The 22,893-nt window shown below is 36.0% G+C and overlaps 1 protein-coding gene across 2 annotated transcripts; it reads right to left on the bottom strand.

The window, feature by feature from the left end:
- Window positions 1-308: 308 nt before the first annotated feature.
- CNOT7 (CCR4-NOT transcription complex subunit 7) lies at window positions 309-22,683 on the bottom strand. Of its 2 annotated transcripts, XM_070948220.1 has the most exons (8): window positions 22,582-22,683; window positions 17,833-18,032; window positions 17,601-17,696; window positions 16,949-17,142; window positions 15,168-15,329; window positions 8,607-8,751; window positions 4,256-4,366; window positions 309-2,950 (listed from the first exon to the last, which is right to left on the bottom strand). In XM_070948220.1, exons 2-8 carry the CDS (start codon window positions 17,947-17,949, stop codon window positions 2,822-2,824), a joined length of 954 nt encoding a protein of 317 aa, XP_070804321.1. In that variant the 5' UTR covers window positions 17,950-18,032; window positions 22,582-22,683; the 3' UTR covers window positions 309-2,821. The 2 variants fall into 2 exon arrangements, with proteins under 2 accessions (XP_070804321.1, XP_070804322.1); XM_070948221.1 differs by lacking the exon at window positions 17,601-17,696.
- Window positions 22,684-22,893: the final 210 nt, after the last annotated feature.

The following is a 22,893-nucleotide window of genomic DNA, read 5'->3' as shown; positions in this document are numbered from 1 at the left end:
AAAGAGTAGGATTCAACCTCAATCAACCAACATGCTCATTTTCAGATCTGTCCTTGTAGTGAACACTTTAAAATACCCCCTTTAATCTGAAAGAGTCCCACTGTGGCTCATAAGGAATGGAGGTATGACAATCTCACAATGTATAAACAAAAAAAGCCTCAGCCCTCTATAAATGAAAGTTCTTATAAGAGCAATAAGAAGCTATTTTAACTCATTACGGTTCCTGAAAGGGATGACAACTGAAGGATGCTCTTTGAAGCAGCTTACTTCTCATTTTATTCAACAGCCTTGTGAAATATTTGCAGCTAAGTTCCATTGTATGAATTATGAGTTTATTTCATTTTCTCCTTGCTTTCGTACAAAACATCAGTAAATAATTCCATTGCCAACATCATAAAAGGTATGGTCAGTGAAAAAAATCCACTATTATTTACCTCATGATAAAATAAATCCAATATAGTATAGTTCAAGATATTGATTTGTGTGGAATTCAGTGAGTTTTTTTCAACAGTGATGGACAAGAGGCATTTATGATTAGTACTTCATCAAGGCACAATCTATTGTCAGCTTGGTATAAAATAGTCCAGTTATTACTTGAACTTAAATATACAAATTTCCCAGCAGCAGAAATACTAACTACAGAACTGCTATGTTTACAGCATAGTTGAGTTTTTATCCACTTGGCAAATCACAAGCAGCAGTTATTAGGGTCTGTAGCTCCCAACAAGGTACATGAAGAACAATATTTAGTCTTTAAAAATATCTGATGGCATGTTAACCTTCTCACCTACTTGCTGGACTGCATAAATTCAAGTAAGCTTCTTAGTAAGGCAGGTTATTGCTATTGAATGAGAAATTATACCTGAGCACAATATTTGACTTTCAGGTCCTTCCCACTTCACTGATGAGCAGCAAACACATTATATAGCCAGTTCTTAACAAACATGGAAATCAAGAGATTTGCTCTTGCTATATTCAACCACATTTTGAGCACTCTAAAGTGACTATAGTGATGATACTTGGAGCAGCCAAAGTATGACTAACAGACCACACTGAATTAAGATGACAAAGAAGTAAGAGGCTAGACAGATACACAGACATGCCAGTGGGGTTTCAAATCAAAACCACAAGTCTCTTAAATATGTAAGAAAACATTATTGAAGCCTTTATTTACAAAAGCTTTAAAAACAAATACCCTCTTATGCAAATGTCTTTGTAATTTTTCCTTAAAAGAAAAAGGACTGCCCAGTTACATTATTGTAACTTTAGGAGGATAAAGGGAAACATATTAAAGTACATGGTAGGTATATCAATTTGCTGTACATTAAGATTTACTCCCATTGATTTTCAGTGTAGATGACATGCCAAATGCTGCCATCAGCACTCTATCATTTCAGGATAAGATTTAGCTATTCCATACTAATAAAAGTCTTCCTTCACAATTGCTTTTTATGAGCCTGCTCTGCATGGTCAGGAAAGTACTTTGTGGTTCTTTAGTAAAACACCTATAAAATATACTGCTAAGATAGACTCAAAAAATAAACTAGCCTTAGAAGCCTTAGGTAACTTTATTAGGTACAAATAAATTTGTTGTTTGACAACAAATGTCTTGTGTTGCAGCTCCCAAAAAGGACATATCTTCCTATTTATCTTTGGATCTCTTACTTATATTGTGTTCATCCATTTATGTAGACAATAAATTAATATTTTAAAATAGAAAAGTATTTAGGCCATAACTCATTGGAACGGGAATAAGGAAATGGATTACAATTTTAAATTGCTATTTTAACTGCAGCATTCCATCTTACAATTATTCCTTTCAGACACAAACGCATAAAAGGATACACATACCTTCCATAAGGCTGCAAAGCAGCACCCCAATTCCACCCCAAGTCGGTGCCCTTTAAATATTTGGCTATTAACTTCTATACATTCCACACGTTTTAGAAGTTATAGTCCAATAAACCTGAAGGTTGCAACATAGAGAAGGCGGCTGCTATAGAGCTTGCTTTAAATGGTGGAGAATACACAAAGTTCTCCTAATCACACCTCATAAAAACTGCCCAGCAAATTTAGGCCCCATGAAAGAGACTCTCAATTCAAGAAAGTATCCTTGAGAGATTCCTCATGATTCCACCTAGTTGCTTCTATCAGAGAGCTGGCAGGAATCTTTGGAAGACGAAACACCAGTTTTATAGTAGCTGCTAAGATACCTGTAAATTTGAAGAGAGATTAGGCAATGAATGTGACTTTGTTCAATGTATTTGAGACCTGGAAGAAGCAATACTGGCAGATGAACCCTTTTTCTATGTCAGGGAAGAATATTCAGAACTTCAGATAAAACAGAGGATCTGACTCAGAGTCACTCTTCTAAAGTGCAAATGTGATGGTCCACAATTATGAATAACTAAAACCCCTGTACATCGGAAGGGATTAACATCCAATGGGGAAATTGATTACAATCAGCGCTTGCCCAGGTTTGAGGGGAAAGGGCGGGGATAATAAACCAATACAAAGGCCAATTAAAGTTTACTAGAAATGTCATTATCATTTTAGCTTTCCTCTTCTATCTACCACACTGTTCCTACACGTGCTTCTGTACAGATGGGCAAGGTACATGGCAACATTTAATCCAGAAATGCCTATATATCAAGGTCAAAGGATTGGAACAGGAACAGTCAGGTTTAGTACATACAAAGGCAAGAGAAAAGTGTGCTGATAAAGAGGAAAAGAACGCCTTATTGTCCAAGGAATTCAACCAGAGATAAAACCTATGTACAACCATATATCGAGCTTAGAAAAAGTGCCTTCTCATTTCATGTCATGATTGTTTGTTGGCTTCTTCTTCATATGCATTTCCTGTTCCATTCTGTACATAAGATGAACCAGAACCAAGACCATACAAATGACCACAGTACTTGGCATCATCAATGTGATCTTCAAAGAACATCTAAAGAAAATTTAAAGGACAAATTATTATTATTATTCTCCTATTTTTGGAGGCACTACTACCTGTATCAAAAAATATCATTCTCAGATCAAATATAAAATTTAAATAAAATATATCTCCCACAGTTTATATTTCTTGAAGGGTATCGAGAAAAGGATAAGTCACAATAATTTCCCTGCCACATAAACCAGATCTTAACAATAGTAACATAATGCATATGAAACAAAAAACAAAAGAAGGAAAAGAGGCAAAGACACATCTGTATGGCTTTCTTGCAACAATACAAATTGCTTGTCATTGTTTTCTTTCAAGGTTCTTTTTAAAACTTAAAACTTCTCTGTCTTGCCAACAGCAGCTTAGATGCTATATTTTGGTATCTCTCCTACTAATGAAGTTACCTCTTGCTTAGCTTTTCAAGATCAATCAAAGATGGAATGTCATTTAGCTGAACACAAAACCAAAAACAGAAAAATATAAAGATCTTACAAATTAGAACTGTCAAAAGCAAAGTAGGCTTTATGAATGAAAAGCCTACTAGAATAAAACGTCAGTGGTTTCTATGAAAGCACTTAGTGGCACGATTCTTCAGTGATCGCTCAACTGTAACTATCTCAGAATAGTCACTGCTTCTCATGCTCACCCTCATCCTCATCTTCTCAAAGAGAAGAGAGTTCTCTTTGTCATCAAGTTTAATCTTCAAATAGTCTGCTATGAAGCAATGTAATACTAAGCCCATTAAGGCTTTAAAGTTTAGAAGCATCACTTCAAGTTGACCTTGAAAGTAAATATGGATCTAGTATGGCCTAATTTAATTTACTATTAATTATAATGTTAATTAAATCACAAGTTATAATTTAATTTGCCATTACTATTAATCTAATAATTTAATCAAAATACAGGTAGTCAACAATAATGGAATTGGGACTAACAACAGTACTGAGCAATGTGGTTGTAAAATGCAATTATTACCTGACCTTGCTGATTAAGCAGACAGATGCATCAAGTTCTAGTTGCTGTCATAAGGCAAATCTCACACAACTGAAGCATCTCATAGTCACATGATCACCATTTGCAACCTCCTGCCAGTTTCCCCATTGATTTTACTTATCAGAAGTCAGCAATGTGAGACACTGCGATATCATAATTGCAAGCAGTTGCCAAATACCTAAATTGCAATCACATGACTGCTATGACAGCTGTAACTACCACCCGTCCTAAGTCCCCTCCTTCAGCACTATCAATATTATCATACATTCATATACACACACACACACACACACACACACAGAGTATATATCCATCTACCTCTCTCATTTTGAAGAAGGCCATGCCTGTTAGTAGAGAATCAGATCCTGCTTGATGCTGAGGACCTATTCTTTCCAACTCTAACTGCTCAGCAACTTCTTGTAATCCACCCTAAAAGGAAGATTGCAGCATAATTAGAATAGTTGAAAATATGACAGCAGGCAATAGCATTACTTTCCACTATTCACCTATATGAGCAAATGATTTGAAGATCTACACTTTTAGTTTAAATCATAGTCCCAGTCACATGTTCTTTAACATCATAGCAAATTATGACAGCAAAGGTCTTCAGACCTTTTGTTTATTATCATTCAAGCCTTTCCACCAGGGAAAGGCACTTTTTTCAGTTCTGTTGTAATTTTGAACTGTCACTAAACAAACTGTTATAAATTGAGGACTCCCTGTATACAAAAAGTATTTTCAAACCAAAATCCCATCCATCTTCCCACTTTGCTTACAGTTGTTCATCAAGACAGGAGATTAGGAAAAAAATCAAATGTTAAAAAATATGCATAACTGTATATAAGGGTGAGAAACTCTGTAATAGCTAAGAGCAGCACTTATTTTGATATGAAGTGCTGCAAAGTGTGCACATGGCAGTGGATATTTATTTATTTGAATTTATATTCCACCCATCTCGCTGTCAAACGACTCTGGATGGTTTAAATGTTATCAAAACAACTTTGGAACTTGATGGTTCCAAATATTCCTGATTTTTCAATTTCATGCTAAATGTGTACAAGCATCTGCAACTTATACTCCTGCTTGCAGAAGTGTGGCTGAGTTTTGGATTGTTGAAGCATTAGAGGGCGAAATCCTGAGGGAGGCAGTGTTGGTGAAAAATAAATTTCTCAAGCTCTTAAAAAACCCTGGAAAAGGAACCTGTGAAAAGATGGCCTTTCACTGATTATAGAGCATATGCATGTTTCCCACTTGGAAGAGGTAAGGATGCCATATATTCTGCTGTCTATTTCAAGCAATTAATAATAGAATTCATTATTCATTCAAGCTAATCCCTTTAAAAAAGGATCCCTAATCAAACTGATTAACTGAAATAATCCAGTGAATAGAAATACAGTATTAATACCTTACACTAAGAAAGGTTTATGCTATGACAGTCTAATCTTCATGTTGTACGACTGTCATAGTCTAGTTTAGTATAGGCACAATAAAATTAAGCCAGATAAACTTTCCTCAGCGCCTTCTTCCTTTACAACTGAAGCTTATTATAAAAGTTCAAATAATCTACTATCCAGTATGAGCTCTGTATGTAAACACTGGGCAAAACTGTTAGAAGTCCCTGGTCTTCTGCTTAAACCTTTTACATTTGGTGTGGCCAACTTAAGAAACTCCTACTCCCTTCTTTGCATAGCAGGAATTTCAAATTGCCATATGAGCTGTTAACAGAGAACTGCTTCGTATTTCTCCTTAAAAAAAGAAAAAAATCTACTAACTTTTTCAAAATATATTTAGATCAAGTGCTACTGTATATGGTTCAAAAATAAACACATGGTGTGTGAATTTTTTTATGATGGGAACTGTCAAACCAGGGTGGATTTGATTTAAATCAAGTTGATTTAAATCACAATTTAAATCATGATTTAAATCACAATTTAAATCACTAGTAAAAAGGCTTGATTTAAATCAACTCGATTTAAATCATAATTTTTAAAGAGCAACTGTGATCTCTGCTATTCCTTTGACCCACCGTTGACTCACCGATAGTCCCAGTGTTGCAGAATATACAGCCTCATGCTACATAACTAAGCTCCATTTCATGCTGAATAAACTAAATTATTTATGTATCTTAAATAGAAAACTATCTTACGATAGATTTTTACCCCAAAAGTTTTTTATTAAAATAAATTCGATAAAAATAAAAAAAATCCGATTTAAATCAAAAAAATCTGATTTTTTTTATTTTTTAAAAAAAATCATTGATTTTTTTCCACCCTGGTCAAAACATTTTGAAGGATGAGTAAAAATGAGCAAGGCAAACAAAGGTTTTTTTTAAAAAAAATATTTTCAATCCTTAAACTAAACAATAAGAGTACTTAGGTGACTTTACCAATGAATAATTCTTACATATATAATGTGCCCTCTTTTATTACACATACGTTCATTACCTCATGTATTTCCACCATGTTTGAATAGCAACGATGGGAATTAAGACAGTTTTAAATTGAAACAGAAGAACACAGAATAAAGGATAAATCAGGGCTGGTGGAGCAGAGAAGAAGAAACTGTATATGTGTGGTGGGCTGAAGAGGAGACAGAATTCAAGAGGTTTGGAACTCTAAGGCACCAAATAGATCTAGGTATATATCCACCCTCATCTTACCGGATGAATTCCAGCTGGGAAAGATTGACTTGCTCAAAGTTGTGGGTGAAAAATGGAGGAAGTTATGAATGCTGAGGTGGCAAAGTTGTTAGAATGCAGTACTGCAGACTCCTTCTGCTGCCTGCCAGCCACCTGCAATTTGACAATTCAAATCTCACCAGGCTCAGCCTTCCATCCTTCTGAGGTCGGTAAAATGAGGATCCAGATTGTTGGGGGCAATATGCTGACTCTATAAACTGCTCAGAGAGGGCTGGAACGCATTGTGAACCGGTATATAAGTCTAAATGTTATTGCTATTGCTATTGTGAATAATAATAAAAATAAAAATGAAAGGCAGGACATAAAAAGGCAGGAAATAAAAACTAAACTAAATTTAGCACTTACTCCAGCTTGCTAATAATTTGCATCTTTTTCCCTAGAACTAAGCTTCCTTAAGTTACCTTTTCACAATTTTCACAAGCAATTTAAAAGGTGACAAGCTATAATGAAGTTACTTGATAGCCAACTATTAATTTATTTTGCAGGAAAAAACTAGATCAAAATATTCATCAGAAAAAAGGATAATCTGAAGACAGTTTTGAGTATTTACAATATTTAACCTTTTAACACAGGTAGACTCCCAGGTTTCATTATAAAACTATATTTAAAACATGATCTTTCAATGTATTTAATAAGAATAATCATGGAAATCAAAATGACAAGTGACATTCAAAGTATGAAAAAGCAGAAATGCGAATATTCTGATTTGTCTATTCACTTTCTTCTCCAATGATAATTCCATGCAATAGATATGGCTAGTTGATGAACCTATCCCACAAGCCTTGCCTTACTGAAGATTTTTAGATTTTTTTAAAGTCATATCCACTGTCTCCAAACAACACATAGCACTAACTATAGATTCACTGAATAATGTTCACATCTGGCTCATCAATATTATCACTGGTAACCAGTTATTTGTAAAACCAGGATTCAGCTACATCATAGTCAAAAATCAATTTATCTCTGACTTCTTTGCTTACAAAAACATGTTGATTCTTTTTATATTATACCAGCCTTTGCTTCAAGTCATCTCAACAGCAGTTGGCATGCAGGATTTTTTTCTTTCCTTATGTTTGTAAAAACCACAGCAACAATCATAATACTTTTGGGTGTTTGTCCTTCATGCCTCCATGTACTTGTCCTTCAGATGCCTTGCCTCTAGATGCCAAGCTAACAGAACAAGCCAGTTTGTAGCCCAACTGACTTCTGTACAGAGAAATAGGTGAAGGATTTGGGATTATATCTGTCCTCTATGTTTTAATATGTTCAGTACTTCTGATTGTACACTGTTAACTGACAAGTTGATAAACTATATGCTTACTCAATTGTAGAATTGCTAAAGAAATGAAACTTAATTAATGAAAGAGCATTGGATAAAACCTTGAGATGAAAAGGCTGCTGCATGACTCATTTCTCTTGGACCTAACAACTGCTATTATCATCTTTTCTCATCTTTTTCTCTCTCATCAGTGCTGTTTAGCTTCATCTTGTCATAAAAAATAACAGAGAGCTGCAACCTTTTATTCGCCTCTGCTGGTATCTAGGAGAACGCAAGAGCAGAAATGAGACCTTGCTAGTGGCTGCATCACTGATATTTCCATACAGCTGTTGTGTGAATTGATTTCATGCTTAAATTATAGCCACCTCAAGAGTGTCTCATAAGTCTGAATGCATGGGTCTACAGTATATGTTTATAGACCAGAAGCTGGTTCTATGATTTCTTTCTCAATGTATACAAACCCTATGGCTTAGTTATTGGATTCACATAACTATTAGTTTTATTAAAAAATCCTGGGATACATTAATATCCTTCTCACAGGCATCTCTTTTTCAAGAGGTTCCCATTACATGGGTTTCTCTATGAGAACAGGTTCTAAATGTAACTTTTATAACTGCCCATAAGTAAAACAGACAAAATTCATTTGTATATTCTTTCCCTATAAAAACTCTAAATATAGCAGTAGGAATTACCTTGAGATTTTTGCAACTCTTCATGAGGTACTTCACATCATAAATGACAGGGAAAAATAGTCTCAGTATTTCAAAGAAGTCTAGCTCTTCTTCTGGTAAATTGGAATTTGTCAAGATCTTGATCAGATATCCAAAGTCATAGCCACTGCAAAGTAATCATAAACAGCAATAAATAGACTTAAGGTTAGGAAGGCAAAACATTCCAGATCATCAACAGAAATTTATCAACCATTTTATATATGCTTTCACATGCATTCCTTGTAACATTAAAATCATGGCAATCTACTATTTTATAAGTAGAATTTTGTATATATTATGGATTGATTTGAATATAATTCTAAAGTTATAGAAAACTCTGGTGCGTAAATATTGCATGAGCCTAGAAAGAACTCCAAATCTATGCATTAATTCTATTCCTACTACATGAAGAATTTGGGTTTACAGAAAATCTTCATTTATCATTATCTCCAAATTGGCAAATCATAATTTCTATTTGCTATCCAAATCCAAAATTAAGTTGCTTAGTAAGTAACTCTTATACATAATATTTTCTACATAAAGTGAGATCATCTCCACATACATAATAACTGTCAAATATCTATTTTAATTCAATATCAATTGTTTAAAGAAACATTTCATAAAGCAGTATTTGTAAATGTGATTCACAGCAAAGTTACAAATATAGAGAAAAACTTAACATACGAAAGTGTACCTCTACCAGATGACTGTTTCATTTAATTTGACAAAACACAGACAAGGCTTTTATGGGCATTTAAAAAAAAAAAAAACACAAAGCGATATCCTACATAGTACACAAAGATAATACAGTATATTTCTTGCTAGTGATTAAAAGTCAATAGTAGATTTCTACATCCTAAAGAGGATTCAGACTGTTGTAGACAGCTACCTAGAAAGATTGTAAAATGTAGTCATCTGGAATTGATAGTAATGTATGCAGTTGCAAAATGCATTTGCTCTGATATATCTCTTCTAAGGACATGTCAGAATTGTCATTAAAATAAACATTATATATTTAATGGTTCTTAATAATGCTTACATTAACTTCTACAGTTAATCTTCAAAAGTGAATAAGTAATCTTTATATGAAAAATCACTAAAACAATGTTAAGAACTTTGACTGTAACCAGCAAGTAAAAATAAATAATTTCTATTATTTATCTGCCTCCGTCTCCAAATAGCAGAATGCTTGAAAACAGGGGTGACTAAAAATTCCTGCAAACTGAGTAACTTTCAAATCAATAATCCTACTTCGATATAAAGCATTGAACTACTTATTCTAATATTAAAAAGTAGAAATTGCTTAGCATATCATAGCTCATTTAAAAAAAAGAAAACTAAAAATCTCTAATAAAGAAAATATCATTATACCAGGCGTTCCTCTGGTTGCTACAAACTAAGGACACGTTGACTTTCTGGAGATTAGTAAATAGTAGTTTATCTACAGAGAAATCCCATCTACTCACCCATGCATCCCAAATACAAGGGAATCCAAGTCAAAGAGGGAGCAATATCTGCACTTCTTACATGCTTCCTTACATGACTGTGCTAATACCAATGCAATCTTAGAGCTTGAGCAATACAGAGTCATAGCTTCCAGTCACCTAGAAAAAAAGGTCTAACCATTGATAAAGCCTTCACCTCCAACAAACCTCCAGGTGAAGATTACCTTCCTAGGGACTTATTTAAAGATAATCCAAAATAACGAGATCCTATCCTTAGTTAGATTCTCAATCTTATAAATTTCACAGATCATTGGCCCAAAGGCTGGAATTTAAGCATTATTACAGGTAATCCTTCACTTAGAACAATTCATTTAGTGATCGTTCAAAGTTACAACAGCACTGAAAAGTGACTTATGATGGTTTTTCACAGTTACGACCTTTGCAGTATTCTAATAGTCACGTGATCAAAATTCAGATGCTTGGCAACTGGTTCATATTTATGACCATTACTGTGTTCCAAGGTCATTGATCGCTTTTTGTGACCTTCTGACAAGCAAAGTCAATGGGGAAACCAGATTCACTTAACAACCAGATTGCTAATTTATCAACTGCAGTGATTCGCTTAACAACTGTGGCAAGAAAAGCCATAAAATGGGGCAAAATTCACTTAACAAATGTCTCACTTAACAGAAATTTTGGCCTCCAATGTAGTCGTAAATTGAGGACTACCTGTATTCCATTCTTTAAGAAAGGTAACTAAGACACTCCAGCTAATTACGGGGCAATTAATCTCACTGACCTCATAACCTAGCCCTATGACAAACATGTCCTGCGCAAACTGGAAGATTGAGTTGCTGGTATCAATATTCTTGTTGAGGAACAGTTTGACCCAGTTATTCTACCTTAGATCACTGCTTTGTATTGCCCTATTTGATACACAAACATATCAACATTGCAAAGAAATTGTATGTGGCATTTGAAGACCTTCCTTCAGTTTTTGGTTCTATTGACTGAAATAAGTTACAGCTCAAACTGAAAGCTCTGAACTATAGCAGACTGCTGGATTTAGTAATATAGAGACAGGGCCACAGCCTTGAAGCAAATATTTAAAAACTGTTATGTAAACAAAGATAAGTACTCTTTATGTCCTGAGAAGGAATCTAAGAAGAAACTCAGGAGAAGTACAATCACACTCAAAAAATTCTGTTACTACAACCTATCTTAATAAAGTAATGTTTTTTTCTATTAAGTATTTTTCCCAATCTGGTTTATCTTAAAGGGATGACAATAAGAATTGCACATGAATGTGCAAATATAAGTGACTCCTAACAGACCATCTGATAGATACTTTCACTACAAAAATAAGGAGCGTCCAACTGGGCTGAGTTTTACCTCCATTTTTATTCAATCCTTTTACAATTTTTTTTTCAGCTCTTGAAGGATGGTAATGTTTTTGAGACAAAATTGGTGACAGAAACCTGACTGTCCTTCCTACTCAGAGCTGATTACTCTGATATTTGGTGTCCAGCACACAAACTGGTTTACGTGGGCTGTTGTCTTCTTTAGAGCAATATTCTCCCCACCCCACCCCCCCAAAAAAATCCCAATACCACACTTTAACCATTAACTATTATTGGCAATTAATTATAACATTTGGAAAAATCAAAATTTATAGTCTTTGGGCATAACTTTCTTACACAATAATGAAGTGCAAGTGTTCTTCACACTGACCAAGTAACTTTTTATCAGGTAGCTGGTTTGCCTGTGACCTCCAAATCTGAACAATTTAACAAATAAATTAAACTACAGAATGAAGGTATATTACTCAAGTAAACCTTTTGTGAAAGAATTGTTGAGAGGATGGCATGAAATTAACCTCCAAGTACCCTAGAAAAACATCTGGTTCCTTTGCTATCAGAATTCAGGCCTAGGTATTAAAGCTGATGACTCTGAGAATAATGTACTTCTTCTGGTCTTCTTAGACCTCTCAGCAATCTTTGATTCCATCAAACATGGTATCTTACTGGATCATCTGAGAAGGTCAGATTGAAGGCATGGTTTACAGTGGACCTATTCCTTCCTGAATGGGAAGTTCCAGTCAGTGGTTTCAGAGAAGCTCGGCTGCTGTTTAGTTGTGTGTTTTGGAGTTTTCTCTATTATTTCACATTCTCATGAATACTTTCGGAAAGGTCCCTGAGCTGTATGGAGTTGCTGTGATATCACCTCCAGCCTGGATTGTGTACAGTAATGTGGTGGAGATCTTGTACTGTTATTTGGGAATTATAAGGAACTAGGAAAACTCTGAGGGGGAAACAAGCTAAAACTAACACATAGTTCCTATTCATTCACTGTTTCTCAATTAGGGAGTAGGCCTGTGGTCTGCGGGCCTTCTCGACTTGCAGCTACTCCTAAATAGGTTGACAGAGACTACAGATGGAAGGTCTAATTTTAACTGATAACCAAATAGTAACTCAACTGAAACAACCTTTAAAAAACCTGTAGCAATAACAACATGTGCCCTCATTACTACCGCAACAAGCTCTACATTGAGCTGCCTTGGAGACCACTTGAAAACTTCAGAATGCCAAATACCATTTACTAATTGGACTGGTTCACTAAGAGCACATAAGTTTGATGTATGGCTCTGCACTGGTATCCAGTACATTTATAATTCAAAAACTTTGGTTTTTATCTATAAAGCCCCAGGTGACTTGGATTCATAAATTGTTCCTAACCACTGTATTTATTGTATGGATACCCAGCTTGTTACATCTAGCTCCCAAACTATTTTTTTTTTTCATTTTTGGTTTCCTAATTTCATCTAACGATGTTGCCTTTCATCATAATCACAATGAATGAATGAACCTTATTCACAACAAATCATCTCCATCTAGAAAAACAATTATTCACATATACTAATAGTGGCAGCAATAGATGTATTTATTATCTGCTACCTGCCATCTAGGTTTTACATGAAAGCAATAAAACACATCCATTTTCCAGCAAGACAGAAAATGAAACAAACTACAAAAAAGTACTATAATTTTTATGTGTTTTAAAATTGTCATATGGGAAGGAGCTAGGATAGCAAAGAGGCAGCAGCTACTGTCAAAAACTCTTTCAAAAGAGGCTTTTTAATCGCCTTATCCTTAATCTATTGTTTTAAATACTAGCCTTGTGCTGCCTTATTGCAACCCTCAACATATAGAAAGAACAGAGAAAACTCTGAGACTTTAGTGAGAATCAAGGAAAAAAGAAGGAAGAGACATTGTACACTTTCTGCAACAAAGCTAGAGCCAAGCCCACAAAACAGCTGAAAGTTGAGTTATCTAACAAGAGGGAACCAACTCCTATAAGTAAATTTATTCTCCAAAACCCTTCCAATGGAAACGATGCTTTAGAGTGGAATTAACAAGCAAAGATTGAAAGCCATTAGCTTACAGATCTCTCCTCTTTTATGGAAGAGGACTCTCCCAGCTCCAGACATACTGCTGTGATCTGCCCACAGCTACAGAGTTATTCCAGGATAAGGGTGTAAATATTAACTAATCTGATAAACCTAAAGAACAAAAACATAACTGACTTCCTAACCGTACAAAGCCTGCTAACAGCACTAAAAATTCCATTTTTGAGTTGCACACAGTTAAAATCAAAGTGGAGACCTTAGAAGACATCTTCATAAAACTTACTGAAAACCAGTCAAATGGCAACACTGCTAAAGCACAGATCTCCTTTACAATGTATATTTTCTATCTGTGAAGATTCTCAGTTGTCCAGGTCATAGATGCCTCAAAAGTGCTTTTTTTTCTTCAAAAGGCAACTGGACTGTTTTTTCCTTGAGGAAGAAGAAAAAAAGAATAAAACAGTCCAATTGCCTTTTGAAGCAAAAAGCACCTTTGAGATAAATTTTCTATCATTTCTCTAGCAGTATTTTGAATCCCACACAATAACAATTCCCCATCAACAGCTATATGATCAACATTTTAAAAGCTAATTTAATTCCTTCTAATTGTTCAAAACAGAATTTAAACTCAACTAATGGTATTGAAGCACTCTTCCCTCACTGGGATACATGTTTGTTGATACACAATACATGTTTTGGGCACTCCAAGCTAAGAATATTTGCTACAAACCCTTTTCATTTCAAAGCACCTGTATTCCTGAAACGTTCAAACCTGTGCATCAGGCTATGCCCATCTACACTATCTTGAACAAGATGATTCATTTTAAGGTAAATATCCCTGCTAGTAATCTGTTCCAGAAAACTTTCCAATATTAATCCCTGCCAAAACCAACCTTCAGTAAGCAGCTTTATGCTCAACAACCCAACTAACGTAATAATTAACTTATTTATAAATTAATCAACTGAATATTCCTTTTTTCCTAGTTAAGAATTGTGAAGTGCGTCTTACAATATATAGCACAAGATTGTTCTCAATGACTCAGATCTTGAGTGTATGCTTACACTGTCCTCTAAGCCTGAAATCATATAATTCAAACATCAGTCTCAACCATTTTTTTAAAGGGGCCATGCCTCTATTGGTGGGGAGGGGGGCCCTAGGGGGTTGAAAAAAACAAAAGAACTAGAATATTGGAACCAGGTAAGAAAATAGGTTCATGCAGCAAAGTTTAATTTTCCAATATTTGGCATTACAATTAAGATAAAAGTTTCATATTTTCCCTACCAGCATTATCAAAGAGTCTTCAGAGCTGTACTGAATTTGGACTTTCCAACGATGTTAATCAACTAATTCCAGTTTCCATTTACCTGCTAACCGTACACAAAGGGCAGATATATGTGGCTGTTCCTTCCTCTGACCTGGAAAACTGTCAAAGCAAAATAGAAAAATACAGTGCTCCCTCTCTACATGACTGACACTTTAGTACCTCAAGTTAAGATAGATAATTTGTTTCCACTGGAGCCAAAGCGTAAACTGAAGAGGTAAGTTTAAAGCAGCAAAGTCTTTACAAAATGATCTAGAAATCACCCAGCCTAATACTTCAGGTTAATAAGCAGAGATAATTATTTTGTCTTAAGGTTTCATTAAAAGGAGGGAAAAAAAAGTAGGCAAGCGATAGTTCTGTATGTTGTGGTTACCTATGAAATGAAAGCCACTTGACTCCTTCACAGAGCACAACACCCGAAGTCATAAGAAGTTCAGCGAAGTACTGAGTTTCAATTCCTTCCTCCTCATGTTTTTTGAACTGGATTCCAGATGTTGTTAATAGCTCTATAGAATCCTGGGCATACATGTCCTCTCTAGAAGAAGCATTATTAAAAAATAATCACTATTGTTAACAGAGTTGTCAAAAGAATTTGAAATGAATTACCAGCAAAAAGCCTGTATTACTGCTAATAAATCTTTGTAAAAGAGTTTTGCTAATTAGATATTTGCATGCACCAGGGGTGAAATCCAGCAGGTTCTGACAGGTTCTGGAGAACTGATAGTGGAAATTTTGAGCAGTTTGGAGAACTGGCAGAGAAAATTTTGAGTAGTTTGGAGAACCGGCAAATGCCACCTCTGGTTGGGCCCAGAGTGGGGTGGGAATGGAGATATTGCAGTATCCTTCCCCTGCCATGCCCACCAAGCCATACCATGCCCACAGAACACATAGTAAAAAAATTTGGATTTCACCACTGGCTTGCACACCCGCACGCGCGCGCACACACTAAGATTTCAGTATCATCAGTTACAGCAACTACTCTGTATAGTTGCTGTAGGAGTTGGTTCATGATGAGGAAGGGGGTTAGACTTAGCCAGCAAGCAGAAACCATAGAGAAATATGTGTTACAACCCCACTTGGTGCTCCACTTGCAGTCTACCTCAACCAGGAGAGTCTGATGATGGAACTCAGGCATTGATCACTAGACTTCTGCAACACACTTTTTTTAAGATAGCCCAAAGGCTATGATGACCCAAAAGCCGCAGCTGATCAAAATGCAGCAATCAGACTGCTAGTCGAACAATCCACTTTTGAAGCTGGACTAGTTAGTAACAATTGTCTGAGTTCAATTCAAAGAGCTGTTGATTATCTACTAAGCCTTTCATGACATAGCACTGAAATACATCATGTACCATGTTGTTTGCTGAGAGAAGAAGATATGTTGGGTAATTCTATCATGCTTTGGATGTTTACCTTGGGATAGATATTTTGCTGTGTTTTAATCTGTGCGGGTTTTTTTTTTTTTTTACTGTCTTGTCCATTATCAAGATTCACACAATTAGGAAGATCTACATACATTGTAAATGAATAAACTAAATGTAAGCTAACTTCAGCTAATATCAATAACTTTCATCCAGAGATGCACAAATCGACATATGAAGCGAACGTTTCTTAATGTTTCCTCCTTCCTGGAAATCCTAACACCCATAAGAAACCAAATTAAGATGATCCAGAGAATCTTATAAAGAACAAAAAAATCTGGAGAATACAAACTTTGGCAATATGTGGAGGAAGTCAGCTAAACTTGGGCAAAGGCTCCAATTTTGGCTGATTTCCGTCTGACCTCAGCCAATTCCAGAGATTTCCCTGACAATAAAGCTAGTGGATAACAAGGCCTCCATATGTGGGCATTCTTACATTCATTGCTTGATATAAACCAGTGAATGACATCAATTTAAAGTTCAAGCACATACACAAAGGATTTAACCCTAACTATCTCAACTAGGCTTCCAACAGAGGTTTTTAAAATAATATTAATAATAAATCTCAGATTGAACATTATATGAGTTTTAGGAACTTGAACAAATTTACATAGGCATAATTTATCACACTTCCTGAACTTAATGAAAAAACAGAGAAAAAAACCTAGTTAAATTATTCAATTTTAAAATATTCTACACACTTAAAGACACACAACCAAGTTCCAGAACTTACGTTAAATTAAATTTAAAATTAAATTGCCATGTTGAAGTTCCTGGAGGGTATTCACCTTGCTCATTCATGAATGTCAACCCTAACTGGATTATTTTAAGTAAATCTACATTACAGCGGAGTAGCTGGTATTGATAGTCCGCATTGCTTCTGAATTCTCCAATAGGTCGTGCAACTACACCAGGAAATTCTGTGTCCTGAAAAGCATAAATGTGAAAGACAAAATGGAAACTATTAGAAGAGTAATACAATTCCCCACTTTTTATAGCTAGATGCTCTAAATGTTCTGTATACTTTTCTTGATATAAAAGACTAAACATGGAACCCAATTACTACAATGCAGTTAACTCAGACATTATGGGTAAACCCAGGAGCTGTGCAAAGAAGCTTATTTATTAATCTAATTATTCAATATTAGTTTATTTTATTAACATCCCAAATATAACTAGGAACTGTAAAAACAACATACACGTATGTCCCTATTCAGAACTAATTTTTATTCAATACTTTGAACTTTTTTCCAATTAAATCAGTAATGGGAGACAGTTTGGTCTAGTGGTTAAGGCATCCAGCTAGAAAGTGGGAGACTATAAATTCTAGTCTACTATCTTAGCTGGGTGACTTGGGTCAATCATTCACTCTCAGCCCAACTCACCTCACAAGGTTGTTGTTGTGGGGAAAATAGGAGGAAGGTATGTTGGATATGTTCACCGCCTTGAGTTATTTGTAAAAATAATAAAGGCAGGATATACTGTATATAAATAAATAAAATGGAAATCTTTTGTTATTTTTGAAGAAATGCATTATTTCCTTTACGTTTTTCTTTTACAAATCATTTACACTGCCTCTGTAACTTAAGAAGAATACAGATATTCCCAATATCTTACCATGGCAACATAGTTAAACTTCCGTATAACCTGACGAATTTTCTTCATCTCTTCATCCAGGTTACAAGCCCACACTTCACAGATTCTTTGGCTGTGATCTACTGTGGCTGCTGGCATAATTAGGAGGTTTCAGATACCAGGCATCAAAAAGGTATACTTGATGAAAAGTTGATTTCATAAAACAAGTTTAAATTTTATACCTAAAACAGCAAGACAAGAAATAAATAATTTTAATGAATTTATAAACATAAACAAAATTATCAAAAAGTACATAACAATTCAGCACACTATAGCACAACCAGCACAAGCCTCACCTCAAAAACATCTTAAAAACAACTCCTTAATTTCACAACACATTGGCAGACTTAACCATAGTTTGAGACCAAGCTAAATCCCAAAACGCTAGACAATTCCTGAAAGTTTGGCACTCAGACAAATCAACCATCAACAGGCTCAAAAAGATAAAAAATATTTACATACCATTCAAAAGACACAATAAAAAAGCTAAAAAGTAAACAAATAACAAAAAAACTCCTCCTCACCAGCAATTCACACACAGATAAGCAGGCATTAATACCAGAATTAATCAAAGCAAGATGTAAACAATATCCTAATCAAGAAATTACCATCTCAGATAAACAATCAAGCTGTCAGGGTTCAAAAAGCTGGCAGTGAACAAAAGCCTAATCAAGGAACTACTAAGATGAAAAAACATCTCCACCAACACATACAGCTAGCTACTGTATATAAACAAAAAGCAAACCCAACTCCCTTATAAACATTTAAGATATTACTTAATCTGGTAACAAAACAATCACAAGCAAACAACTAAGCTCAGATAGCTTCAAAGACTCCACAAAATTCACTGGACTATGAGAAATATATAAAGAGAAAGGGAGAGGAAAAAATACACATAAATTAGCTTACACAACTCAGTCAACTAAGATTACCTCATTTGCAAATCCAGAATTAAAAAAAATCTTAGATGAAGAACTAATCAACTATTATTTGTTAGATGAATATTCAACTTGCAATCCTATACAGTAGAAACTTCAAGAAATAGCTTCCACTGTGTTCAATAAAACCTAATAGTGTGTGTGTGTATATTACAATTCTTCAGACTCCATAATGAAATAACAGTTTATTAGTATATTATACACACCATTTATTCATATTAATTTTGAAGTAAATCTTTCTATTTCAATTAATAGTCATGCTAATATATAGATATAAATTTACTTTCAACTGTTCATTTCTATGGAATTTGTTTAGCATATTTTGAATGGCAACTTTGAAAAGCTTCAATTTAATTCAATAAAATAACAGCTATTGTTAGCAATCTATCTAAGGCATTTTAATTTAGCCACATTTTTGTAATCAGCAGTAATAAAATTTAATATTTATACTGGCTACTAATCTAAAACAAAACATGCCAATTGATCAAGAACAAATAAGCAATTAATGTAGAAATAAGAGCTCTATATCCTGCTGCCAAATATATGCTCATTTCCTGGGTGTGCCTGAAGAAAATTATAAAATTACAATATTGTTCCATATGCTCTCTTCTCTTGCAATCTAGGACTGTTTTTTTATTGCTAAAGACTAAGAATTTAAACATTATTCTTTATATATTTAAACAGTGTCCTCCATTTGAAACAGAAACCAATCTGACATGAAACACTACAGTTCTAGACTGTAATATCCCCTAAATGTTTACAGCACTTAGTAATTCACCAATTGATTTCGACCTTAAAATTTTTGCCCTCTGACACAATTTGCTAGGAAATATGGAAGCTCTAATCCACATACTGGAGAGCATCAGACTGCTATGCCCTGTTTTAAGGCATAGAACAAATTACTATAATAATCAAAGCATTAAACAAATATGTAGAGCTAACCATTTCTAGGCGAACTGAATTTCCTTGGTCTGGTTTAGAGTTTAGCCACAGAAAATGTTAAGAAAATTTGATAAATATCTATTCATGTTAGTTATATAAGCCTATAGATAGTCCTTGACCAACAACCACAATGGATCCTGCCCATTATGGTCAAACATCATGATTGATGTGAACTGCCCACATGATCATCTCACTTAAGACCACTCATTCCTGCTCTTCCTGATGCGGTTGTTAAGTGAAGCACGGGTTGTCTCAGGGGTCATGGGGAAGGCCCTGGAATGCCTAGCACAGGTTCCTGCCCCAGGAATCCCTCACACTTTTCTTCAGGTCTGTGGGGACCAGGCAGTGGGGAAACTTCCTATGGTCAGCCATAAGGACAAACGACTGTGCAGGGTGGATAAAAATCGATTTTAAAAAAATTGGATTTTTATTTAAATCGGGTTTTCTTATTCAAATTGGATTTTTTTGATTTTGTATCATATTTATTTTAATAAATTGCTTTTGGAATAAAATCTATCTAAAGATAGTTTTGTATTTAAGATACATTAATAATTTAGTTTATTCAGCATGAAATGGAGCTGGAGTTATGTAGCATGAGGCTGCATATTCTGCAATGTTTACATTTTTGGTAAACTCATTCAATGAATCCAAGCTCTGCAAGCTGAGATAAAATGCACTGCATTAATGCATTCACACTATTTCACAGTAACCATGAAATAAATCATAAAACAAAGTGCAGGAATATTCTTTTATCCCATTGTTTTGCAAATCTATGTACACTAAAAACTATGATTGTTTGAAGAGAAATGCATCTGCATCCCCAGGATCTAAATGCGAGGAAGGGCAAGCAGTAAAAATGAAACTGAAACCTTAAAAGGCACCTATCATTTCAGATCCATTATGGCAACGGCTGTAAGCGGGCATCCACTCACTGCTGCCTGCCACGTCCCTCACCTTGTTGTGTCACTGTGACATCACCAGCCGTCCCATTAAAGTGAATGGGATTGTCGGTGAGTCAACAGTGGGCCAGAGGAGGAGCTGCTGTGGGATAGAGATGCCAGTTGCTCTTTTAAAATTATGATTTAAATCAAGTTGATTTAAATCAAGCCTTGGTACTAGTGATTTAAATCGTGATTTACATTGATGATTTAAATCAAATCATTGACTTGATTTAAATCAAGTCCACCCTGCACCTGTGGGAGTGCTGCAGTGGCCATAACTTTGGAACTGGATTGTAAGCCTTTGAGGGGAGGGGGGGGATGCCATAAATCAAGGACTACTTGTATAACAATCTGATCAGATACAACTGTATCATTGTGATATGTCAGCAATGCCCATATGTCACAGAAGTAACCTAGATTATCCACTGTTATTTATAAAGAGTTTTTTAAGTTTAATCATCTGTATCAAATTAACCATCCATTCTTAACCTTGTACCCTGCAGATTAAGCTATTTCACAACTAATGGTTGCAGATAACAAGAAATCATCTTAAAGTCAGCAACAAACATAGAACATAAAATGACTTGTTGCACAGTCAGGGAGATGTTCAGATGGGATTTGGCATTTTTGTCTACCTATCCAAGGACCTGAGATAGGCAGATGTGGATGCTTGATGGTGTTACAGGTATTGTCACAGGATGTAAACTGTTGTTATTTAACTATTTATTAGAATAGAATAAATCATCTGGAAGACTTATGGTTGGGAAAAGCTTGATACAACATTTCTTGTCCAAACTCAACAGTGAAAACTAGAGGTGATAGTTTTAGTTGTTCTTTTCAATACCTTCCCTTCTATTCTCATCCTTTCACTGAAAAGATAAAAATCCAGCAGCCCCACATTGCTATTTATACTTCTGCCCCAAAGTGCCATAGCACACCTTACATCAGGGGTCCCCAAGACACTTTGATCCTTGCATGTTTCAGATAGTCATTGCTCCCCATAATAGTAATAGAACAAACAATAACAACCTGAAACTTGGATAGTCCCATCAACCATCCACTTGGGGGATCCTGACTTAAGAACCCCACTCTCTATTAGCACCGATGATGTTACGTAGTTTGGGTAAATGAAACTTCTGTAAGAAAACAGCCAAGCTCAAGAGAGCACCAAGGACCCCCAATCGTGACTTAGAAGCATGTACAGTTATACACTCAGCTCTGTATACCAGAACCCATCCCTTGGCTATTGCTGAAAGATAATAGAAGTTATGTCTTTGCAATGACCAGAAATAAAAGACAAGTCAATGGCATCTAACTCTTATATCTTCCCGCACAATTTTTTTTTTTTTTTTTTTTTTTGAGTAGGAGGGAAACTTCAGAAAAGGGAACAGCAGACGTTGCCATAGGCCAGGTCTCCAATCTTGGGCACTTTAAGACTTGTGGACTTCAACTCCCAGAATTCCTCAGCCAGCAAAGCTGGCTGAGGAATTCTGGGAGTTGAAGTCCACAAGTCTTAAAGTGCCCAAGATTGGAGACCCCTGCCATAGGCAGATCTGTTCCAGGTGAGGCAAGAGACACCTCTAGCTTTACTGTCTCAGGAAGGAAGACAGGCAGGCAGGCTTGGATCGCACAGGATGAAGGTAAAGCAAAGGTGAGATAGGAGACTTCCAAGCGCCAGCCTCAGTTTGTTCTCTTCTGACTCCTCTTCTGCCCTCCCCCCCCCCCCGCACGATACGGAAAGAAAAGTTCGCCGTCGGACCGCGCGCGCTTCCACTTTACTCTCCCGACCACCTGCGTCTCCGCTCCCCCACCCCACCCCCTCACCCATAGACACCCATACACATACGAGAAACGCTGTCGCCGCCGCTCCTCACGGGCTTTCCTAATGCCAAGAAGAAGCGGTTACTCACGCGAGGGGAGGAGAAAGGGTCGAGCGAGGACCCGGCGGCGGAGGCAGCCCAGACGCGGCGAGGGAGAGCCAGAAAGCGCGGAAAACCACTCGCGCGGCTTCCCCACAGCCTCCCAGCGCACAAAGCCATTACATCATCAGCGCGCGCCGCGCTCTTAACCTTTCAACCCTCGATTTCTCTCGCTCGCTTTCTCCTCCCCCCCCCCCCCGCTCCTCCGTCTTTCACGCTCCTTTCCCGGCCGCGGAGACCCGGCAGAGCTCGCCCAATCGGGGCTCCCGAGCTGGCCCCTCCCAGCCCCTTTTCCACCAATGG

The sequence above is a fragment of the Pituophis catenifer genome, unplaced genomic scaffold (assembly GCF_029215685.1).
Source record: "Pituophis catenifer annectens isolate HBS135680 unplaced genomic scaffold, rPitCat1.0.hap2 SCAF_8, whole genome shotgun sequence".
Taxonomy (NCBI): Eukaryota; Metazoa; Chordata; class Lepidosauria; order Squamata; family Colubridae; genus Pituophis; species Pituophis catenifer.
This window is presented reverse-complemented; position numbering and strand designations above follow the sequence as displayed.